Source organism: Natator depressus, chromosome 7 (assembly GCF_965152275.1).
Source record: "Natator depressus isolate rNatDep1 chromosome 7, rNatDep2.hap1, whole genome shotgun sequence".
Taxonomy (NCBI): domain Eukaryota; kingdom Metazoa; phylum Chordata; order Testudines; family Cheloniidae; genus Natator; species Natator depressus.
Genome location: NC_134240.1, coordinates 24,714,611 through 24,737,761, shown reverse-complemented (window position 1 = coordinate 24,737,761; position 23,151 = coordinate 24,714,611). Strand labels below are relative to the sequence as shown.

The 23,151-nt window shown below is 39.3% G+C and overlaps 1 protein-coding gene across 3 annotated transcripts in view; it reads right to left on the bottom strand.

Moving 5' to 3' along the window:
* Positions 1 to 23,151, bottom strand: part of DENND6A (DENN domain containing 6A) — a 43,811-nt gene that overhangs the window by 16,137 nt on the left and 4,523 nt on the right. For all 3 annotated transcript variants that reach the window (XM_074957719.1, XM_074957720.1, XM_074957721.1), the window contains exons 2-11: positions 21,523 to 21,561; positions 21,383 to 21,425; positions 15,941 to 16,053; positions 13,736 to 13,816; positions 12,143 to 12,248; positions 10,703 to 10,782; positions 8,861 to 8,923; positions 3,932 to 3,987; positions 3,417 to 3,539; positions 3,152 to 3,247 (exon numbers count right to left, since the gene is read on the bottom strand). In XM_074957719.1, coding sequence (XP_074813820.1) covers positions 3,152 to 3,247; positions 3,417 to 3,539; positions 3,932 to 3,987; positions 8,861 to 8,923; positions 10,703 to 10,782; positions 12,143 to 12,248; positions 13,736 to 13,816; positions 15,941 to 16,053; positions 21,383 to 21,425; positions 21,523 to 21,561 — 800 coding nt within the window. The remainder of the gene's footprint in view (positions 1 to 3,151; positions 3,248 to 3,416; positions 3,540 to 3,931; positions 3,988 to 8,860; positions 8,924 to 10,702; positions 10,783 to 12,142; positions 12,249 to 13,735; positions 13,817 to 15,940; positions 16,054 to 21,382; positions 21,426 to 21,522; positions 21,562 to 23,151) is intronic.

Below are 23,151 nucleotides of genomic sequence, written 5' to 3'. Positions count from 1 at the left end.
GGCAGGCATCTTTTCTCATTCAGGATTCAACTCTTTCACCAATCAGGTACACACACATCCCACTGACTTCAAGTATGATCCTAAATAAGAGATGACTAACATTATACCACAGGTTTCAGCTCTTCTTTGACTCCCTCAGGGAACTGACAGGCAGGATCCCCTAGGAGAATAACATGAGGGGGAAAGGAGTCCAGCAGAGCTGGCTGTATTTTAACGAACCCTTATTGAGGTTGCAGGAACAAACCATCCCGATGTGTAGAAAGAATAGTAAATATGGCAGACAACCAGCTTGGCTTAACAGTGAAATCCTTGCTAATCTTAAACACACACACACACACACACGCACACGCACACGCAAAAGAAGCTTACAAGAAGTGGAAGATTGGACAAATGACCAGGGAGGAGTATAAAAATATTGCTCAGGCATGCAGGAGTGAAATCAGGAAGACCAAATCACACTTGGAGTTGCAGCTAGCAAAAGATGTTAAGAGTAACAAGAAGGGTTTCTTCAGGTATGTTAGCAACAAGAAGAAAGTCAAGGAAAGTGTGGGCCCCTGACTGAATGAGGGAAGCAACCTAGTGACAGAGGATGTGGAAAAAGCTAATGTAGTCAATGCTTTTTTTGCCTCTGTCTTCACGAACAAGGTCAGCTCCCAGGCTGCTGCACTAGGCGGCACACCATGGGGAGGAGGTGACCAGCCCTCTTTGGAGAAAGAAGTGGTTCAGGGCTATTTAGAAAAGCTGGACGAGCACAAGTCCATGGGACTGGATGCACTGCATCCGAGGTTGCTAAAGGAGCTGGAGGATGTGATTGCAGAGCCATTGGACATTATCTTTGAAAACTCATGGCAATCGGGGGAGGTCCTGGAAAACCAGAAAAAGGCTAATGTAGTGCCCATCTTTAAGAAAAGGGAAGAAGGAAGATCTGGGGAACTACAGGTCAGTCAGCCTCACTTCAGTCCCTGGAAAAATCATGGAGCAGGTCCTCAAGTAATCAATTCTGAAGCACTTGGAGGAGAGGAAAGTGATCCGGAACAGTCAGCATGGATTCACCAAGCGCAAGTCATGCCTGACTAACCTAACTGCCTTCTATGAGGAGATAACTGGCTCTGTGGATGAGGGGAAAGCAGTGGACATGTTATTCCTTAACTTTAGCAAAGCTTTTGATACGGTCTCCCACAGTATCCTTGCCAGGAAGTAAAAGTATTATTGGCTGGATGAATGGACTATAAGGTGCATAGAAAGCTGGCTAGATTGTCGGGCTCAACGGGTTGTGATCAATGGTTCCATGTCTAGTTGGCAGCCGGTATCAAGCGGAGTGCCCCAAGGGTCGGTCCTGGGGCTGGTTTTGTTCAATATCTTCATTAATGATCTGGAGGATGGCGTGGACTTCACCCTCAGCAAGTTTGCAGAGGACACTAAACTGGGAGGAGAGGTAGATACGCTGGAGGGTAGGAATAGGATACAGAGGGACCTAGACAAATTAGAGGATGGGGCCAAAAGAAATCTGATGAGGTTCAACAAGGACAAGTGCAGAGTCCTGCACTGAGGACGGAAGAATCCCATGCACCGCTACAGACTAGGGACTGAAGGGCTAGGCAGCAGTTCTGCAGAAAAGAAATTAGGGGTTACAGTGGACGAGAAGCTGGATATGAGTCAACAGTGTGCTCTTGTTGCCAAGAAGGCCAATGGCATTTTGGGATGTATAAGTAGGGGCATTGCCAGCAGATTGAGGGACGTGATCGTTCCCCTCTATTCGACATTGGTGAGGCCTCATCTGGAGTACTGTGTCCAGTTTTGGGCCCCACACTACAAGAAGGATGTGCAAAAATTGGAAGGAATCCAGCGGAGGGCAACAAAAATAATTAGGGAGCTGGAGCACATGACTTATGAGGAGAGGATGAGGGAACTGGGATTGTTTAGTCAACTACCTGAAAGGGGGTTCCAAAGAGGATGGATCTACACTGTTCTTAATAGTAGCAGATGACAGAACAAGGAGCAATGGTCTCAAGTTGCAGTGGGGGAGGTTTAGGTTGGATATTAGGAAACACTTTTTCACTAGGAGAGTGGTGAAGCACTGGAATGGGTTACCTAGGGAGGTGATGGAATCTTCTTCCTTTGAGGTTTTCAAGGTCAGGCTTGACAAAGCCCTGGCTGGGATGATTTAGTTGGGAATTGGTCCTGCTTTGAGCAGGGGGTTGGACTAGATGACCTCCTGAGGTCCCTTCCAACCCTGATATTCTATGATTCTTTTTCTCTTAAATAGCAGGATTAACCAAAATTAAAATAGAATCATATAAACGAAGGGATGGAAAGGACCTCGAGAGACAGGATCAAGTATACCTAAACCATCCCTGACAGGCGTTTGTCCAGCCTGTTCTTAAAAACCTGCAATGATGAGGATTCCACAACCTCCCTTGTAAGCCTGTTCCAGAACTTAATTACCCTTACAGTTAGGAAGTTTCTCCTAATATCTAATCTAAATCTCTCTTGCTGCAGACTAAGCCCATTATCTCTTGTCCTTCCTTCAATGGACATGAAGAACAATTGATCACCATCCTCTCTTTAACAGCCCTTAACATATCTGAAGACTGATCAGGTCCCCCCTCAGTTGTCTTTTCTCAAGACTAAGCATGCTCAGTTTTGTTTTACTTTCTTAACTCTTCTTCATAGGTTATGTTTTCTAAACCCTTTATCATATTCCTTGGTCTCCTCAGGACTCTGTCCAATCTGGACATCTTTCTTTCTTAGAGAGCAGAGCCTAAAACTGAACAAAATACTTCAGCTCAGGCCCCACCACTACAGAGCTGAGTGGAACGGATACTCCTGTTAATAAACCCAGAAGTATATCTGCCTTTTTCACAACTGCATCACCTTGTTAACTCATATTCAATTTGTGATCCAACATAACTGCCAGATCCTTTTCAGAAGTACTAATGCCTAGCGAGTTCATTCCCCATTTTGTATAAAATAGTTAACTATAGCCTGCTGTGTCACAACACCAAAAAGAAGGGGTTTTCTTTCCAAAATGTCCAGAATCAAAGTCTCAAAAAATCAGATTTATTCTTTTTCGGTTTCCACTTTAAGCCATGGTTGTGGTGCAAGAATGACCTGAACATCAACTTTTACACCTGTAATCAATCTTACTTACGGGGCCTGTGTACGAGTGGTATATTCTTTGAATTCACTGTCATGTATAGTGAAGTAGGGCCTAAAATCACTGCAGTACTTCAAAGGTGAAATACAACTGTGGAACAGAAATATAGAAGGTTGAATTAAGTATATACATAAAGATACAGTATTTCACTTAAATTTACACTAATAAATGTCAAATTTCTAGAGCTTCATTAGATGGTATTCAATATTCTTCTTAGATCAATAGAACTTGAACTATAAGGATGCTCTATCATAGTTACCTAACAAGTGCCAGAACAGTTTCTGACGATTCGGAAGGTGATGGTGCCATAACAATAACTGGTTCTCCTAATAACACTAGTTCCCAAAGCATCTGAATGTGAAAGAATACTGGACAGAAACACCTGCAAACAGATATATAGAAAGAGCATATAGACACTTTCAATATACTTATCACCAAAATGAATACAAATTCCAGTTAAAAGGACAGAACTAGATAAAGGATATTTTAAAACTATAGTAAATATTTTACCTGCTTTTCAAGTTATTAGAACAGTTTCCCCATAAATAAATATTCAATTATATAGACCTTGCTACTTATTGTGGTTACTTTCAACCAGTGTTAGATGTACTTTCCTTTAGTCATCTTAATGCAAACAATGCCTTAACAACTATTTGCAAAGATGCTGTTAAAATTAGTTGGTTAACTAGAGAGTCATGTTTTATGAAACTCCTATTGACCTGAGTGTGATTTGTGAGTATTCAATACTACTGAAAAATAAGGCCAAATTCTTACTTGAAAAGATCCACTTCATGAACAGTAGGTAAAGCAATGGAGATTTGTGTGTCTTCCTGAAAGGCAGAAAATTAACTTTTTGGTCAGTATAAAACACATTAAAGTATTGAATAAAAGTTGCCCTGAAATGTTTACAGACAGTGGGCCAAAAATGAAAAGCAGGACATGTACTAGGTCATATTCATATTCATTATTTACCTGTGCTAAGGATGAAGTAAGGATATCCATTAAGTTTGTTGCAATTGTCAGTCTTAGCCCAGGGATGATACCAAATGTTTAAGACATTTCAGCCCAAGATTTAGGAGAAAATATAAGCCAGCGGGGGGTTTATCATATCCATGGCTTCTGTGACAAAATATGGAACTTTTAGGGGTTTGTCCCCTAAACGGTAATTTTTGAGTCAGCTCCCCAATAGCCAAATGCTGAGGAAGCTGCACTCCACCTACCCGCATCCTGAAATCAATGTGAAGAAATTCGACCTATTTAAAGGAACCTTGCTCCAGAGCCTGCAGTTGCTTTTCAGTAGTTTCCAGGGGAAGTTTAAGACGATGGTTTTGTCTTTTAGCCTTAAATGGTTTTTCACTTGGTAACCTCTCTCTATGGGTCTCAACTGTAATGGTATCAACTAAGCTGCTTGAACTAACAGCCCTCTGATGCTTTAGGGTTCAACCCAGACCAGTAAGGGGTTGTGCCACCACCTGCGCAGCAACTCTGGGTGCCTTAAATGCTACACTGCTGTGGCTCTCAGCGCCCCCGTGATGCCAACAGCCAGCATACAAGCATCCAGATCACACCCTGACTTCCACTGCCTTGTTCTTTTTGAAAAGTAACCCCACCACTCTTCCAATTCCAAATTTTCCCAAAATCCTCTGCCAATGAGACAGTCTGCTGGGACTCCCAGAATTGTGAGTTACCGTGTTACCCCTCTTAGCCTGAGCAAATGAGAGTTTTGCTACTGCTAAACTGCGTGACAATTCCCTGACACACCAGCTTGTATGCCTTGCCAGCAAAATCTTCAGGACTCTTCCTGTCCTTGCAGGTAACAATTAGTGAACAGCCATCTCCTGGAACACCCACAGAAGTAATTAAATTAATTGCTCCTTTAAAAGAGACAATACAGTGCATCTCATTAATTTAACCAGGGTTTGACAAATACTCTTATTTCAATCACAACACTAAATTGTTTTATAGCAAAAATAAAACAAGTTTATTAAACAAGAAGTCATAGGTTTAAGTCATACCAAGTATAAGGAGTAAAGATAGCAATGGTTACAAACAGTAGTAAAAGTATGCTTTTACGAGTACCTAAGAACTGCCACATTAGGTCAAACCAAAGGTCCATCTAGCCCAGTATCCCGTCTTCCGACAGTGCCCAATGCCAGGTGCTTCATAGGGAATGTACAGAACAAGTGATCATCAAGTGATCCATCCCCTGCTGCCCAACCTCTGGCAAACAGAGGCTAGGGACACCATCCCTGTCCATCCTGGCTAATAGCCATTGATGGACCTATCCTCCATGAACTTACCTAGTTCTTTTTTGAACCGTTATAGTCTTGGCCTTCACAACATCCTCTGGCAAAGCATTCCACAGGTTGACTGTGTAACTTAAGCAAGTGATAATCCTTGCCTAAGTATGTTTTTCACCTATATTCAGTCCCAGTGACTTCAACCCTTTGGTTGAAGGACTCAGTGCTCTGTGACTTCAAGGGCTCTCCCTCTTTGAATCCCCCAAGCGATGGGTAACTCAAATGACTTTTTTGCCCCTCTTATATCAGCCCAAAGTTTATCTCTGTTTCAAGAGCCAGGAGGGCTTCTTGCTATTCTTCCCCTTCCTGTTCTTCTCATCCCCCTACTGATTTGTATGTAAATAGAGCTTCCATATTGCTTAATTTACACTGGAGACAGGTAGATAGCTGCCTTCCCTCCTGTCTGGGAGAAAACCTGTCTCTCCCTTTGTTTGGTTACAGACTTTAAAGCACAATATCAGTTAGCATCCATAGTTCCTCATAGTGTTATACATACACTCCAGAATGATCTTAATCATCAGTGTGTTACAGGCTTTCATAGAAAAGACCTTACTCACTACACTTTGTATACAGTGTTACTATATTATAAAATCAGTTGATCAGCTGCTTACCATTTGATGTTCTGACAATAAACCTTTTAAATATATTATTCGAAGAGTAAGCCCACACCAAGCTTCGCTTTCCTGCTTGCGAGTAGAGCCATGCTGTCTTCTCCCCTACTTTTTAGATTGATAGCTTTGTTTACATTATATATAAATGTGCTTTCATTGTATCTACCTGACAACCAGGCTGGTCATACAAGCAAATACACATTTCTTTGTCTAAGGCAGACTGAGCTTATGCACTGCTTGCCAAACACATTAAGAACATAATTCTAGCACATATTTATAACACTCTGTACATGCCCCTATATACATCACACAAGAATATTAATGATCAGTGAGTTATTAGTCTTCCAGTAATATATTATATGCCACCTTTTAGGTATCTATCATGACACAGGTGTAATGAGTACGTCAGGCCTGACAGGAGATGCTGACACAGAGTAGTGAACCACCAGTGGGCCTCTGTATCATAAACCCCTTGATCAAAAAGGGGGCCGCTGGCAGGATATTTTCTGGAAGGAGTTTTCAACCCTAGAACTTGCTGCTTGGTCTAAGGGAGCCTGCACTTGGATTGCCATCAGGACACAATTAGAGAAGGGTCACAGAAAGAAAAGATGCTCCTGAGTTTTTAATGGAGGGGTTTAAAGTAGTAGAATTACAGATTATTTTGTTGGGAATTGAATTCACAAACTGTTAGATAAAACACTGAATATGGCTACTTGTTTATTGCAATTGCCATAAGCACCTAGAATTGAGAAAGGGTTATCTAATTTATTAATTAATAAATACCTATATTTTATATAGAGCTTATCAGCAGCAGATCGCAAAGTGCTTCACAATCTTTACAGGAGTGTTATGAGGGTAAATACGCTAAAGTAGGGAAGTATTATTAGTTCCAATTTTTACAGATAAGGAACTGAGGCACAGAGAAGCTAACTGACTTGCCCAAGGTCACACAGGAAGTCTCTGGCAGAGCAGAAAACTGAATCCAGGTCTCTCAAATCCCAGGGTAGTGCCCTAACCATTAGCCCATCCACAACAAATTCCATGACTCCTCTGTGACCTTTTACAAATTGGTACTTACTAATCTGATTTTACCACTGTGACAAAACCACCACTCCCTTTATAAGCCACTTAAAATGAAAATAGTTTATAGGGAAAGTATCCTGACTTCTTGGTTCACGGCACTGTCACGGAGTCACAGGGTCTGGTCTATGCCCCAGCTGGTTATCAGCCTCCTAGGAGTGATTCCTTCATGTGCCGGACCCCAAGGGCCCACACAGTTCCACAGGGGCAGGCCTGTGGCCTCCAAGCGTGGGCCTTCAGCACCAGCATCCCCATCTCTCACTCATGGCTCACTGCAGCACATCCAGCCACACTAGAGTCTTGCAGGAGGCTTGTACTGTGTCCCTTTAGAGCATCACGTTCTCAATGAGACAGTCAGCCTTTTAAAAACAAGGTAACCATTTATTCATTACCTGGCACACAGCATTGCAAGTCCTTAGGTTAGCATAGAGAAATGCAGGTTAAAGTATAGTCCATTCTGGTTAGCCCAGAGTCCCAGCCACACTGTAGTGAACCCCTTGTTCCAGTTCTGTGTTTCTCTCAAAGTCTGACCTCCTTTGCCAGTTTCCAGGTGAGAGCCCAGACTCATTCCAGAAGCCAATCCTTTATCCCTCAACCTTACACCTCCAAGTTCTTTGTTCTCGAGCTGGGGTCTGTGCCCAGCTTCCCTGCTGAGAGTCAGGTGTCTTCTCAAATTTTCCACTGATACGGAGTTGGCCTTGGCCAGTCATTTTTCAATAACCCATTCAGGCTCCAGACAACTAGGTGACATACCTCCACCTCTCTCTCTCTAAGCCCACCCTGAGAGCAGACTTAGTCCTCCCCACCTTCAGGGGAAACTGAGGCAAACATAGGACTCACAAAAATACTACAGAAAATTCCCTTTCCATCACAGGCCCACTCTAAAATTGTTGCACAACCCATCCAGAAATGGTTTGTATAGACATTTCTCAAACTATTCAGGCAAACAATGCTTCATGGAAACATCTCTTAAGCCACCATATCACATTTAAGTACTAAGTTCTCTCAAGTACAGCTGCCTTTTTGCTAGGCCCCAGCACCACAAAATTAAATGGCCTGTGTGGCTATGCAACCCAGAGCATGAGATGTGAAACACAGTGTCAGAAGTCGTTAAGGAAAACAGACTTGTTGAACTCCTTCAGATAGGTTTCTTCAAGGTGCAAAATATACAAGAGCATAAGAAATCAGGAGACTGCAGTGAAAGGATGGTCTGCAAAGATACTGAAAGGGACGTACTAAAGCATTCCTTTGTGCTTCTCATAGGGAACATATTACACTGTGCTCCAATATCTGCATCAACTTTCAATTTGTTATCCAGATGCAAGTCAATGTGTTCAGCCTTCAGTAACTTGGGGCCTAACTATAATCGATACTGCCTCTTTTTGTGTGATAGCATAGTACTACTGATTTTTCATCATTTATTTTATTAAGATTGTTTCTACATGTACCCCTTTTAGAAATCAAAAATAAATAATTTAGAATGGACAGTGCTTTAAGATCATGCTCATTAAAATTTGTACAGACAAAGAAGCCATCTCAAACTGCTTTCACTTATTCATCCAAAAAAGCAAGAAAACTTATATGTTGGGTATATCAGCATCAAAAATGCTATAATTCACACATTTAGAATACACCAAGATAGTAATAATTTAAAACCAAAAGATACACGCTCTCTTTCAGTGGTCTGTACTATAGCAATATCTGATATCTACCTGGTGTGTGAACTGTACTATGTGGGTTGTTCCAGGCTTGTCATGACATGTTGGAATCCGCACCTTAGGAGGGGGGAAAAGAAAAAAGAAGTAATTAGCTTTCCTGTCCAACTAATTTACGCTTAGCATACCAAGTGTGGGACATTTTAGGCAGTGCTCACAGTACTGCCTATTATTAAGGTTGCCTGACATTTCCCATTACAAGACCCTGTTTTCAGTTGCTTATAACTGCAAATTTTAACTCTTTGGGCTGAACTTTTTCATGCAGGCTGTCTACCTCAGGCTGAACTTTTTGAAAAATAATAAATAAGAGGGTTCTACTTCAAAGAGTGATACTTAACTCCCCCTGACAATATTGAAAATCTAGCTAGAGACCACAGCTACAAGAACTATATTAATGTTAAAGAATCCTACACATTTTTAAAAATGTTTAGTCATATAATATTAAGAGTATGATTGGTTTGTGTTTGTTTTACGAGAGGCAAGCTGAAAGTTCCTTTAATAGAAAATATCCTAATGAAAACAGAGAGCTCAGAACCTGTGGCATTTTAGAAGTTAGGAAAGAAATATCCTACATAGTTTTACACTTCAGTTTAAAATGGTAGTTACCAGTGAGAATGTATCTCCCAAAACCTCAGACTTCTTTCTAAATACTGGTTGAAACCAAAACCAACTGAAAAATGTTTATGTAGTTCCTGACCTCACAACCTGCAGCTGTTAGGACTGCAACCCTAAATCATATCATATTGGAAACCAATGAGGAGTGGAGGCTCAGGAGTGCAGACTGAAACAGAGCTAGTAATTGCCTAAGCATAGTGGGGAGAAAAAAGCCATGATGCAGCTGAAAGTGTCAGCAGCAGCCTCCCACACTTTCCAAGTAACTAAATGCTAAAAAAAATAAAGCCATTATAAAAGAGCATTCTGTTTTCTTGTATCCGAGAATTAAATATTCAGAATTTAGAAGAACAGAAGATACCCCAAAATAAGGCAGATCCAATTCTTGCCAATTAGAAGTTATAATAAAAACAGAACACTGCTTTACTAGTAAGAACAGTTCTTCCAAAATTGTCTCACACAGATCTCCATCTTTGGGAATGCACAGGCCTCTGGCCACAAGCCTGGAACCATCTGATAACAGCAACTCTGCAGTCACAAACTCTGCATGGATGAAATCTATTCAAGGCTATGAAGGAATGTGGCTCCCAAATGCTTCAGTTCCTATCCCTATCCAACTACTGCAGTTGCTATGGTTTAGTTTAGTGTGTACTAGCTTAAGCTTTTAAAATTTATTTTTAAAAAAATTTTTGTATTCAATATTAGGGGTAGGGATAGTTTTTAAGTTGCTTAATTTCTTGGACTGCCAGGCCCCATATATCGACTGACTTGCAGATTTGTAAAATATTGAAAAACTACTAGGACAAGCCAGATTTTCCTCCAATTTCCATCAGTTTATCTCCACTGACTTGAATGGTGTTACATTCATATAGTAGAAAATTTAACCCTAAATATTTTAAAGTTTTCTCCAATGTGCCAGTATATTTTGGCACATCAGTGAAATCACTATGAAAACCTCTTGGAAAGTATATTCTGGAGGAAAGGTGCTGAAACAGCAATTACCTAGCTGCTGAGGACTGGAAATTTTGTTTTTGAAACATTTGTTTTGAACCTCTACGTAAAATATTAGTGATTAAAATTATAAATATATTTTTAATATGTTTTCAAAGGGCTCCAGGACATTTACTCTGAATCCTCCCAATCTTAACTAAGAAAACAAGGCAGAACACATTGAATATATATAGTAAATGGGAGAGGGGAGAACCCGGTAAAAAGCCATACATTTACCTTCATTATAATGCCCATAATAGGCAAATTTAGTGTTTTCCCTGGGACTGGTGGTGGCCAATGATCAACATCACTACAAACTGAAAAACAGAGTCAAATAGGTAAGTATACTGTATATCTAGTTTATATATCCTATACTCCTAGAAATTCAAATTACTTGTACACATACTGAACAATTTAAGTCTTAAATTAACATTTGTCCCTAACAGCATCACTCCCCTGAGACCTTTTCACTGAGTCATCTATTTTGTATGCCTCACATTCTGAAGACATCCTATTGCATACCATAGACAAGGTCAATGGTGCATGTTATTCTAATATAAAGGTATTGTAAATTATTTATTTGTCCAATAAGAAGTATCACTTTGTCTTCTTTTCCTTTTATTTATATTACGGTAGCAGCCAGAGGTCACCATTAGGATCAGGACTCCATTGTATTAGGTAAGTACAACTACATAGCAAGAGAGCGTAAAAGGAACACAGTTATACAGATTAGCCGTGAGCCCAGTTTGCTACTAAATTTTTTAAAGATAAACAATAAATATTAGTGATATGCCAATGATAAAGCCATCTGGCTAGAAAGCTTACAGGTTTTCTAGAATTTGTAGTTGTGAATACTGTTCACTAGTTCAGCAGGTGCGAGCTTTAAGCACAGAAGAAAAAGTTGTTTTTTGGTCAAAGGTTGTGTTACAATACAGTAAAACCCTGCTAATATGCACTTCAGTAAATTACAAATCCCCACTGAAAGTTGATTCCAAAATTGCTGTTCACTGAAGCACAAAGCAGCACGACACTGCTCAGGGCAGAACCAGCTGGGACAAAAAGGAGAACGTATCTCACACCTGGACCATTTATTGCACTTAGTGAAGCTCTGAGATAGTTATGAGTCACTTATTATTGGTAGTCTCCTATTGCTGTTGCTTCTGGGAGATGAAGGCAAACCAAGATTCTTAGTGACCCCATATCAGTAGCTCCAGAAGTTCAGAGGATCCAGTGGGCATAAGGAAGCCATTAAAATGCCACTGCCTCATCCACCTACTCTCCCTTCTCATGAGCAAAAGCTCGAGAGCTATTATACCTTTCTCTGTGACAGTGAATCCAAATTGCAAGGACAGCAAATTAGGGCGGCTCCAATGACCTGTGTTAAGCAGGTGGGTCCCCAGACTGACAGGACAGAGGCTCTTCAATGGGGAGCATTGTGCTACCCTTGGAAGGAGTCAGGTTCTACCATATTATAATCTTCTAGCTAATAAGTCTTCAACCCAATTTTTAAGAGTTTAACTAACAGCCCACCCAAATGGAAAATACATGCAAGCTACAATCTTTTTTTCCTATTATTAACAAGCTAGAAAATGCCATCAGTATTTAGCTCATGTGTTGCATGGAATTTCTATAATTTTTTATGAGCTTTTCCAAACCAATAAAATAGTATTAACTAACCTGCTTCCAGGAAAGGTTCATTCTTTTCAAAATATTCTGGTGCTATATGCCTAAGCACAGTGTGGAAAAGATGGATATAAGGTAGTTTGCTGATGAGAACCAAGGACTGGAATAAAGAAAGCAGCAAAATAATCCAAGATTAAATCATTTTAATTGAGTCCCTTCCAAAAGTAATAATAGGCATTTTTACAAGAAATCCCATCATTTAGCAACAAGTGTGTAAATACAAGTAACAACAAACAGATCTATAAATGCCAGCAGCTATCAATTTATTGTTTCAATATTAGTGTAGTTTGGCTTTGAAAAACAAATGGCATGGTGTGATTGCGTGCAATACAAAGGCTTCTGTGTTAGGCTTGCTCAGTTTGCTATAATTAAACAGGTGGCTTTAATAACAGCCTAACCTGCAGCTCAGCCAGGAAACTTAAGGACAAACAGAGTTCTTTCTGGCTTGTGCATCGTCACCAGTAATTTATACTCTGCAAGCCAAATTCTGCCCTCAGTTATACTTATGCAAGCTTCTAGTGAGAGTAAAGTTTAGCCCTACAATTGGAATTTGGTTAACTATTCTGTTGATTAGATAAAAGCCAGAATAACATTCAGCTAATTCTGCTGTAGTTTTGTTGGATTTGAAGGGCTAACAAGAGTGAAAAGTAGTTAAAATTATTTGTCACTGAAGTACACAAACATTACTTCAGACACAGAAGATGTGCTGAGTAAGGGGTTTTAAAAAACAAACAAAAATTTGAGCATTTTTCAGAGTAGAGCCACAACAGCACTGGTTCACACGTACACACCTTTCCACCTTCCAGATATGGGAACCTATAAAAGGTCTAAATCAGAACCAATAATGGGAAGGGAGAGGATCACCAGCTAAGAGATGTAAATATCAGAAGAAACTTAGAAAGGACTGAATTCAACAACAGAGTTGATGTTTTTCCTCCTATAAAAATGAATGCTATTTAAAGCTTGGCTCACACTATAGCTTGAAAATGTGCGATAACAGTTCCAAAGCCATTAAGCACAGTTTTCTCAGAACAATATTCTCCAACCATTTACTAACAGGGTTACTTAATTTCACCAGTGTGGACAGAAATTTTATTTACAAAATTTCTATAAACCACCTAGTCTGAGTTACTTTCTAGCATGGCTTCTTCACATTGTAATATTCATCAGCTCAATATTGTAAGTGTTTTCACCCTCAGTAATCAGAGTATCAGGAATCTATTTCTCTGATCCTATAAACTAAAACATACAAAAAACACAAACCTGCTATTGGAGTTTTTCTTCTGTTTGATGAACTACTCTTACTAAAAGGTACGGTGGATAGAATTATTTTGGAGATATACATGCAGACTATACATAATAATGACTTATGAATAATATTTATAGTGAAGAACACAATGCATGCCCTACAATTTTTTTTGCAGTTACAGTTCAATGGTCGATAAATCATATTTCATTTCTTGAGCACCAATATGCTCACAACTGTAAAGAAAAGCATGAGACACTGCTTCTCCCTTGTTGAGCTTCAAGTCTAATGGCCTCTGGAATTGATGTTGTACATGTTTTTCTAATAAGACATTTGATTACCTTCTGGAAGTAGCCTCTTTTTAATGTTTTGTCTCGAACTTGTCTAAAATATACATAGCCATAGTAATATGCAGGGTCCTTCTGTTAAAAAACAAAACAAAACAGTAATTTGAAAGTAAAGACAGCTCCCTATTTTTGAATATTCTCTGTGTTATTTAAAACATGTTTTCTTACATACTCTAAATTTAATATATTTGGTAAAGTGAAAGGATACTTTTCTTCACCCTCTTTACAGGAACTAAAAATTCTACAACTGCTTGAACAGAAAAGCTCAAGATGGACTTATCGTAGCACTAGGTGGACTTATTGTTTGTTCAGTGTGCTTGCTGTTTCTATTCTCCCTGTACCCGTCCCCCTGAAATTTTCTGCAACCAGACTTAGTTTCCCCTAGAAAACACTATCAGAAAGTCCAATATAATGCTATACATTGGCTCATCAACAGTTTGGCGTGGATTATCACTAAGAAAAAAAAACATGCCAATACTGAAATTTGTTTAAAAAAAAAAATAAAAGAGAGAGAGAGAGCTATGCTACATAGTGTAAGGTTTAATGGTGAACTAAAGAGCTTCTCCTGACCTAAGAAAAAATTGTTTAAAATTTGTCACTTGACAATACATATTATCTTAATCAACCAACAGGCATATACCATATACTTGGATTACAGTTCATATGTTACAACTGAGGCTACGATTTAGTCACGGAGTTCACAAATTCTGTGACTTTACCGGACCTCCGTGACTTCTGGGGCTCCAGGAGAAGGAGGCGAAATTGTGCGCCCCTGTCCTACAACTGGGGCTGGCTGGAATCAGGACCCTGCTGCACCAGCCCGGCTGCTTCTGCCGGGGGTCGCAGCCGCAGCCACATGCCCCTGCTCAACCGCTTTTGCCGGGGGCCGCAGCTGGAACCAGGGCCACATGACCCTGCTCGGTGGCTAGAGCAGGGGCCATGCACCCTGCTGGCAGCTTCTCAGGTCCGTGTGCCCCCTTCCCCCACTGCGGCTTGGCAGGGCTGCAGTCAGGGGTCCACACCCATCCTGCGGCTGCAGCCAGGTCTGGAGCAGGGTCTGTGTACCCCCATGGCTGCGCCTGCCGCTGCAACCACTAGAACCAAGGGTGGGGGCTCAGCCTGTCAATTCTCCTCTCCCCCCCAATGGGACTCCATTCCTTGCTCCCTACCTAGCCCTTCCCGTTATTTTTAGTAACGTAAGGGACGGGTCACAAGCAATAAACAAAAATTCACGGAGCCCATGACCTGTTTGTGACTTTTACTAAAAATAACCATGATAAAATCTTAGCCTTAGTTAAAACCTGTCTCTGACAAACAAGGAATCCTTCGTTCTAGTCCGATTGTGGACATTTTCAGTAAGTATTCAAGATGTTTTTCCTTTCCTTTTCATATTTTACTAATTTAAATCTTGGTATCCTGATTTTGGTTTGTATTGAAATCATATGACTATGAACTAATGTTTAAAAGCACACGTTAAAAAGTTAATCTAAAAAACATTCCCAAAGCATTAAGAATGCAGACTTAAAACAAACCTATTTTAGCACAAAGTATTTAAACCATTTCCATCCACCCTAAACCTAAGAATTCACAACCTTTTCCACCTATATTTATCAATCAAGGCTTGAGTTCAGGGTTCTGTATTTTCCCAGAAGTAGATGAAGATAATTAGTTTTGTAAAGGAATTCAGAAAGTGCAGCTTCGATTTAGGTGATGCCATCAATAGCTGAAAGAAAAACAGAACTCTGAATTCAGATCTTGGAAAGTAAAAAGTTCTTATTTTTCATTAAGAAACCAAATCAATTATTTATTCAGGACCAAGGATCTGATTATTTTCTAGCTTTAGTTTTCAGGGCAACCCATGGAGTGGATCTGGTCATCAGTGGAATTCCCCTGTACCACACCACTTATCTAGCCATGAATAGCATATATACAGAAAAAGCACTTAATAAAAGTGATAACTACTAGAATACTTTACAGTTCAAATACCATCTGGTAATGGCATGCAGCAAAAGAAGGAATTTGATGAATATTTCTCTTTGAAAATGTTTCTTAATCAACTTCTCTAAATTGAATTTGGTCATTATGACACCAACACCAAAAATTCAGATCAGAGTTAGGGTACCTGTGCTAAATTTTAAATGTACTTCTGAACTTTCTGTTTTTAAATTGGGATATGTTTCCTTTTAGTGTATTTCCAACCTTTAAGGAAACTGGTAAGTCTCCATCCAGCTGGTCCAGCATACAGTGCAGTGAGAGCTTCCTACCAGAAGATTGGCGAAATCTAAAACAAAACTGCGTGTCTCCAAGACAACCTATGCCAAAACAAAAACAGAAAAGAAAAAAAGGAAATAATGGTATCTTGATTTCAACAGACTTTAATTGAGGGCTTGTCTACACAGGGATGACGCATCAGAGTAACTTCAGTTTGTTTGCCTTACAGTGCTTTGAGTCCACGTGCAACTTTTTTTTTAAAAAATGAACTATTTGATGTTTTGGGCCACAGAAAATAACCCTCCTTACAATGTACCTTCTCCAGCTGTTCATAACATTCAGAAAGTCTCCCTGCCATCTACTCCCGCCCCTCGTGCAGGGTGTCTTCCCTTGCTCTCACAGATGATGTGAAATATATGCCAAGCACTTATCACACAAGGCACATAATGATGAAAAACATCCAGCCTTGATGGAAAGCACCATCACCTTTTTTTCAGTCTTCCAAATGCATGCTCCACTGTCATTCTGCGACTACTCAGGGTATAGTTAAATCACTCCTTTCTCTTATTCAAGTGTCCAGTAAAAGCAACATAAGCCACGGAAGCAACGGGTATGGCTTGGTCTCCCAAAATGACAGGAGAAATCCTAACTCCTTTAGTGACCATAGTGGTTTGGGGGAGCAAAAATTCCCTTGTTCATTCCAGCAAGTAGACCTCAATTTCTAAATATTTTAGCCTCATGGACCTTTCCCAACCACCCTACATTAAGAATGTGATCTTCACAGTGATCAAGTAGGCCTCGCAGCACCTTGGAGAAATACCCTTTCCTCTTGATACAGTCTTTGGTCTCGTATGGTGGTGGTTGCTCAAAGAATAGGAACACAGACCCCATCTATAGCCCAATGCAGTTCAGGAGCCCCATCCATACAAAGCCACATGCATTGTGATGCTGATGACCTGGCACAACAGCACTATCTTAACAGCATTAAACATCTCATGACAACACCAAAGTGATTAGGCTGCTGACCAGTAGCAATCAGGCGTGGCACGCTTCCACATGATGATGGAAACATGCATCCCCAAGCTGAGGAGAGCTTTCATGTTGGTATTCTGCCACTGCAGCTCTAGGATGAGCACCGCACAGATATCTAGGCAAGCAGCATTCCACATCCAGAAGTTCGGTAGCCTCTTGGTCCTCCCAGTTCTGCATCACTATCCTTTCCCACCAGTCAGTGGTGCTCAACTGAATGAAACTGCTCCAGAAAAATGCCCTGAAAAGGTAACTGCTCCATTTTATGTCCACTTGTAGCCATACTGCTGTGGCATCCAAAGCTGTTCACAGATGCCCAGACAAATCCATCTAACCGCACAACTGCCAATGCATGTGAATCATCCTATTCTTATTAATGACTGTTATGATTGCAGCAGTGTGCCCTCCATGTTGCCTGACAGCAGTTCAAAAGTGTCGCTGGCAAAATACGGATGAATTATGGGAAGGCAGGAGAGGAATCATGCATTTGGTTAGTTTGACCTCAAGTCCCAAAATTCCTGTAGGTTTCAGTAAGCATCCCACAATGCACTGAGAAAAATCCCAGAGCATACAGCTGAGCAGCAGAACACTGTACCATGGGATATCTGCCCAGACTGCTGTGCAGTTAATTCAAACAAACAGTGAAGCATGGATATGATCAACGAGAAAAGTACCTTAAGCCAGTATAACAAAGCAGTGTGGGCACACTTTATTTCAATACAATTAATGCGCTGCATTCAGAACTAACAAACTAAACCGATGTAAGGTACCCATGTAGACAAGCCCTGAAAGTAAGTTATCCTTAGAATTATTAACACCAAATGACTACACACATGGTCATATTGTTCAGGACTCAACAGCTATTTAATTAACAGCTTCTTTCTACTTGTGTAATTTAACTGAGAAGGTAGGTGAATGCTCTTTCTACAACCATCTATGCAGCATCAAACACAAGACGACGGTTTGTTTTTTAACTGTAGTTACTTCAGTCTAAACTCTGCTTTTCTATTTCTCAGGCGGATTAGAACTAAAGGAAAAAAAGCAGTTATGTCACTATTGTTTTATTTAACCAACTCTTACTTTTATGGCCATTGCAGTATATTTAGTGACTTCAATAATGTCTTAAACCGATTTCTGATCATGCTTGTTGAAAGAAAAATAGACAAGTTAAATTAATTGGCACAGAAATGAACAAATAATAGAAATGCTGTACAAAAGTAAGAAAGTGAGAAGTGGACAGCACAGGTATGTTTCGCCTCCAAGTCTCACCAGCACCTGCTTCAATTATTTTGAAAGACAAAATACGAGGCAGGTCTGCATAACAAACTAAGGAAAAATAACGTTCATATTTTGCTTTGAAAATAATCTATTACCATTACAAAAAGTCTACTCACATTATATTCTAGAAACAAAAGAAACTTGTCTTAATACACTGCATATATCAACTGGTGGTAACTTCTCAACAAAATTCATTGTCTCGCAGCCTGATATATTCTATGTCATGAAAGGCCTGACAGACTTTGGCTCTTGATTCAGCTGCAAACTAACAACCTCCTTCAAAATTTGTTCTTATGTTGTATTAAGCTTTCCTGCTCAGATTTAAAGCCTAAAAAAAGAAAATCAAATCTTCAAGTTGTATAGCTTCTGTTTTAATTGTTAACATAAACAATTTTCCAGGCTAACCTCTGGAATAGTGTTTTCATCCAGAGAAGGACTCTCATGATTTATATCTTTTTTCATGCACGACCATGATGATAGGAACGCTAAAGTAAGTCACACTATCAGCAACAAACAATGGTTTCTCTCCTCAAATTAATCCAGTTTTATACACTATACTCCTAGAATAATTTAATCTAATCTTTCTAAAAGTACATTAGTACTATTTTTGAGTTTCAAGTTAGGTTTTACTCTTGATAAAAATCATACTGGAAAGTATAATGTAAGTGTTGGATAAATTTGCAACCATTAACATTTATAGTAATCTCAGGTGAGGGTAATACATTTCATGGTTCAGAATGTAAACCAATTATATGCAGGACTCAGGAAGGAACTGCTCCTCTACTGCAGGTATAAAAACAAAGAAAATATATTATCTCACTTTTAGCCAGAAGTCAATAGGCAAAAATAAGGCTAAGCAAATTGTAAAAGTTACATAACAGCTAAAAAATGTTGGCAGAGCATATTACCAGCAAACCTGTTTTCCCCCATCCTTCCTCTTAAAAATTACAGAATCCGAACTTTGCAGCGGGCCCAAGTTGCTAATCACAAGTCTTCAACTCCCTTTGGAAGTTGAGAAAGGAGAGGATAAGTGAAAGAAGAGTTCAGCAAGCAGGACCACACACTAATAGAGGCAAGGATTACAGAAACAGAAGACAGAGAGCCTAGCATTCTACTTCTAGACATGCTTTTATAATAATGAAATACAGACCTTTAACAAGTTAGAAGCAGTTAATTCTTTCAATCCAATACTCCCACCTCGTACTAACTTTAAATATTTAACCTCCGTGCCCTAGTTTCCCCATCTGTATAACCCACCAATTTCATAGTTATATTGGGAGGTTTAGTCACTGTTTGTAAAATGCTTTGAGACCATCAGGTGGAAAAAACTAGAGAAAAGCACACATTTCACAAGCTAACATTCCTAATATTTCACTTACACATAATAAACTGGGGTTCCTACAGATTACTGCAGTAGAAATAACTAGATTTTAATATTTTAAATTAGGGCTGTCAATTAATTGCAACTAACTCATGCAATTAACTAAAAAAAAAATAAATTGTGATTAAAAAAATTAATTGCAATTAATCGCAGTTTTAATCGCACTCTTAAATAATACCAATTGAAATTTATTAAATATTTTTGACGTTTTTCTACAATTTCATATAGTAATCTTTGTTGTAACTGAAATCAAAGTGTATCTTGTTTATTACAAATATTTCCACTGTAAAAATGATAAAAGAAATACCATTTTTCAATTCACCTCATACAAGTCCTGTAGTGCAATCTCTGTCATGAAAGTGCAATTTTCAAATGTACATTTTTTTTTTTGTTACATAACTGCACTCAAAAACAAAACAATGTAAAACTTCAATGCCTACAAGTCCACTCAGTGCTACTTCTTGTTCAGCTAATTGCTAAGACAAACAAGTCTGTTTACACTTACAGGAGATAATGCTGCCAACTTCTTATTTACAATGTCACCAGAAAGGGAGAACAGGCATTTGCATGGCAAGCTCTTTACATGCCAGATATGCTAGACATTCGTAGGCCCCTTCACACTTCGGCCACCATTCCAGAGGACATGCTTCCATGTTGATGACGCTTGTTAAAAAAATAATGCGTTAATTAAATTTGTGACTGAACTCCTTGGGGGGAGAATTGTATGCCCCCTGTTCTATTTTACCTGCATTCTGTCCCATATTTCATGTTCTAGCAGTCTCGGATGATGACCCAACACATGTTGTTCATTTTAAGTTGTTCACTGCAGATTTGACAAAATGCAAAGAAGGTACCAATGTGAGATTTCTAACGATAGCTACAGCACTCAACCTAAGGTTTAAGAATCTGAAGTGCCTTCCAAAATCTGAGAGGGATGAGGTGTGGAGCATGCTTTCAGTAGTCTTAAAAGAGCAACACTCTGATGCAAAAACTACAGAACCCGAACCACCAAAAAAGAAAATGAACCTTCTGCTGTTGGCATCTGACTCAGATAATGAAAATGAACATGCGTCGGCTACAACAGTGCTATGAGAACGCCTGTTCTCACTTTTAGGTGACATTATAAACAAGAAGCGAGCAGCATTATCTTCTGCAAATGTAAACAAACTTGTTTGTCTGAGCAATTGGCTGAACAAAAAAATTGGACTGAGTTGGCTTGCAGGCTCTAAAATTTTAGATTTGTTTTATTTTTGAATGCAGATTTTTTTGTACATAATTCTACATTTGTAAATTCAACTTTCATGATAAAGAGATTGCTCTAGAGTACTTGTATTAGGTGAACTGAAAAACACTTTCTTTTAGTTTTATACAGTGCAAATACTTGTAATCAAAAATAAACAAAGTGAGCACTGTACACTTTGTGTTCTGTGTTGTAATTGAAATAAATATATTTGAAAATGTAGAAAACATCCAAAAATATTTAAATAAATGGTGTTCTATTGTTGTTTAACAGCGCAATTAATCGCTTGATGGCCCTATTTGAAATTAAGGTTAAACTGTGAATTTCCTGGGCTTGTAATGCTTGGGGGTGGGGGCGAGGGTGGATAATCACAACATTCCCTGTAATACAGGTTTACCCTAAATTACTGAGAAGTACAATCAAACTTAACTCTGTCTCAGTATAGTTTGGTCTGGAAATAGAACACACAGATTTCAGATGACAAAGTAAAGGAAGCATTTACCTGAATTGGAATCTGGAAAAGACAAATAGCAAATACTGGTTTTCTGGAAAGAAAAAAAAAACAACAGAGCAGTTATATTATCTGAAACACACAATTTTAAAGTGACATACTGAATTATATATGTAATAGCTCTTACTCACCTCTTTATCTGTAAGTTTTGAATGCTGAGGATATATTACCTACCAAAAATAAAGTTATTTTGTTTGAAAACAGAATGGATAACTTTAGACTGTAATAAGTTCATCTTTTAAATAGCTGCTATGATGCAGTACTCGCTGACCTGTCCATGTCTACCCTAGTTTCAGTACATGGCAGTGAAATCATATTTCATAACACTATCCTTTTTCCATCTGCTAGAGTTTGACTTTCACACTCCTCAAAAATCAGTGCTCTTTCCTACTCAGATAATCTTCATTGTCACAGCTGCTAGTTATATCATAACTTGTCTTCTCAACGAGTCACTGTAAAAACCTTACTGGTGCAAAAAATGTAAGCTTACTGTCTCTCCCCCACACCTGGGGGGGAAAAAAAAGGTAGAAATTGACTGAATAAGGATGGTAACTAGTTAGAGTATGTTTGATGAGAATCAGTGTTTGCTCCAGGCTACATCATCCCTTAACTAGAGTTAACATAATTGCTACTGCAGCCACTTGAGGTGATAAAAAAACATTAAAATTGTGTGCAGGAAGCAACTGAGAGACAAAGTACAGACTTGGCTTTTGAAATAAACGCACAGCTTACTCCCCATATGCCCTTTCACCAGTTTGACATCCTGTCTATTGCTTCTTTGAAAACCACCTGGAAATAGGGCAAGTATGTTCCAAAGTTTAAAACACTTTGGATGGAATCATGGCCCCACTGAAGTCAATGGAAAGACGCCCATAAATTTAATGGAGATCAAGATTTTACCCTTTAACTTAAAACTCAAATTGTATTTACAGAGATGAGCCAAATGTTACAGCAGCAAGAGGGCAAAATATTTTATATTTAGACAGACCAGTACACTGAAGACTTTTTCTTGAGGTAATTAGAAGTACCTACAAAAACTGCTTTAAAAGAATGTTAAGTTTGCAAAGACTTCCCTTTCCTTCATGGGTCATATAGAGAACAGAATTGCTTGCACGGCCCTCATCATGCTCATTACATTTACAGGCCTGTATTAAGATAATGACTGTAATCAAATTTCATTCTTCAGGGCTTCAGCCAGTTGCCTACAATGGTCAGGAAAGAATTTCCCCTGCGATGTACAGCCATTCCCATATGTATTCTGGAGGTGGGTTTTACCTTCCTCTGAAGCATTATAAATCAGCACTCTGAGGTGGTTCCAAGAATCCTCTTCATAGATGTCTGGTTGGTGAGTCTTGCTCACATGCTCAGGGTCATACAGATAGTCAAATATAGGGTCAGGAAGGAGTTCTTCCCCAGGTCAGATTGGCAGGGATCTCACAGGTTTTTTGCCTTCCTCTGTAGCATGACACATGGTTCATATAGTGGGAACATATCCTCAATATCTCACCTAATCAATTCCTGCTACTGTATGGGCCTCAGACTGTATGGGCCTCAGACAAAGACCTTAGTCTTTCCTATTCTCTGCCCACTGGACACAGTTTAGTCTCCTGAGGACTGAAGTGCTTTGGTCTAACTAAAGACTTTGCTTTTAGGGTATCTGGGTGAAATTTAATTGCCTGTGATATACTGGAGGTCAGACTAAATGATAGGATGGTTCCTTCTGGCTTTAAGTTCTATGAAACTATGAGACAAGCTCTTAA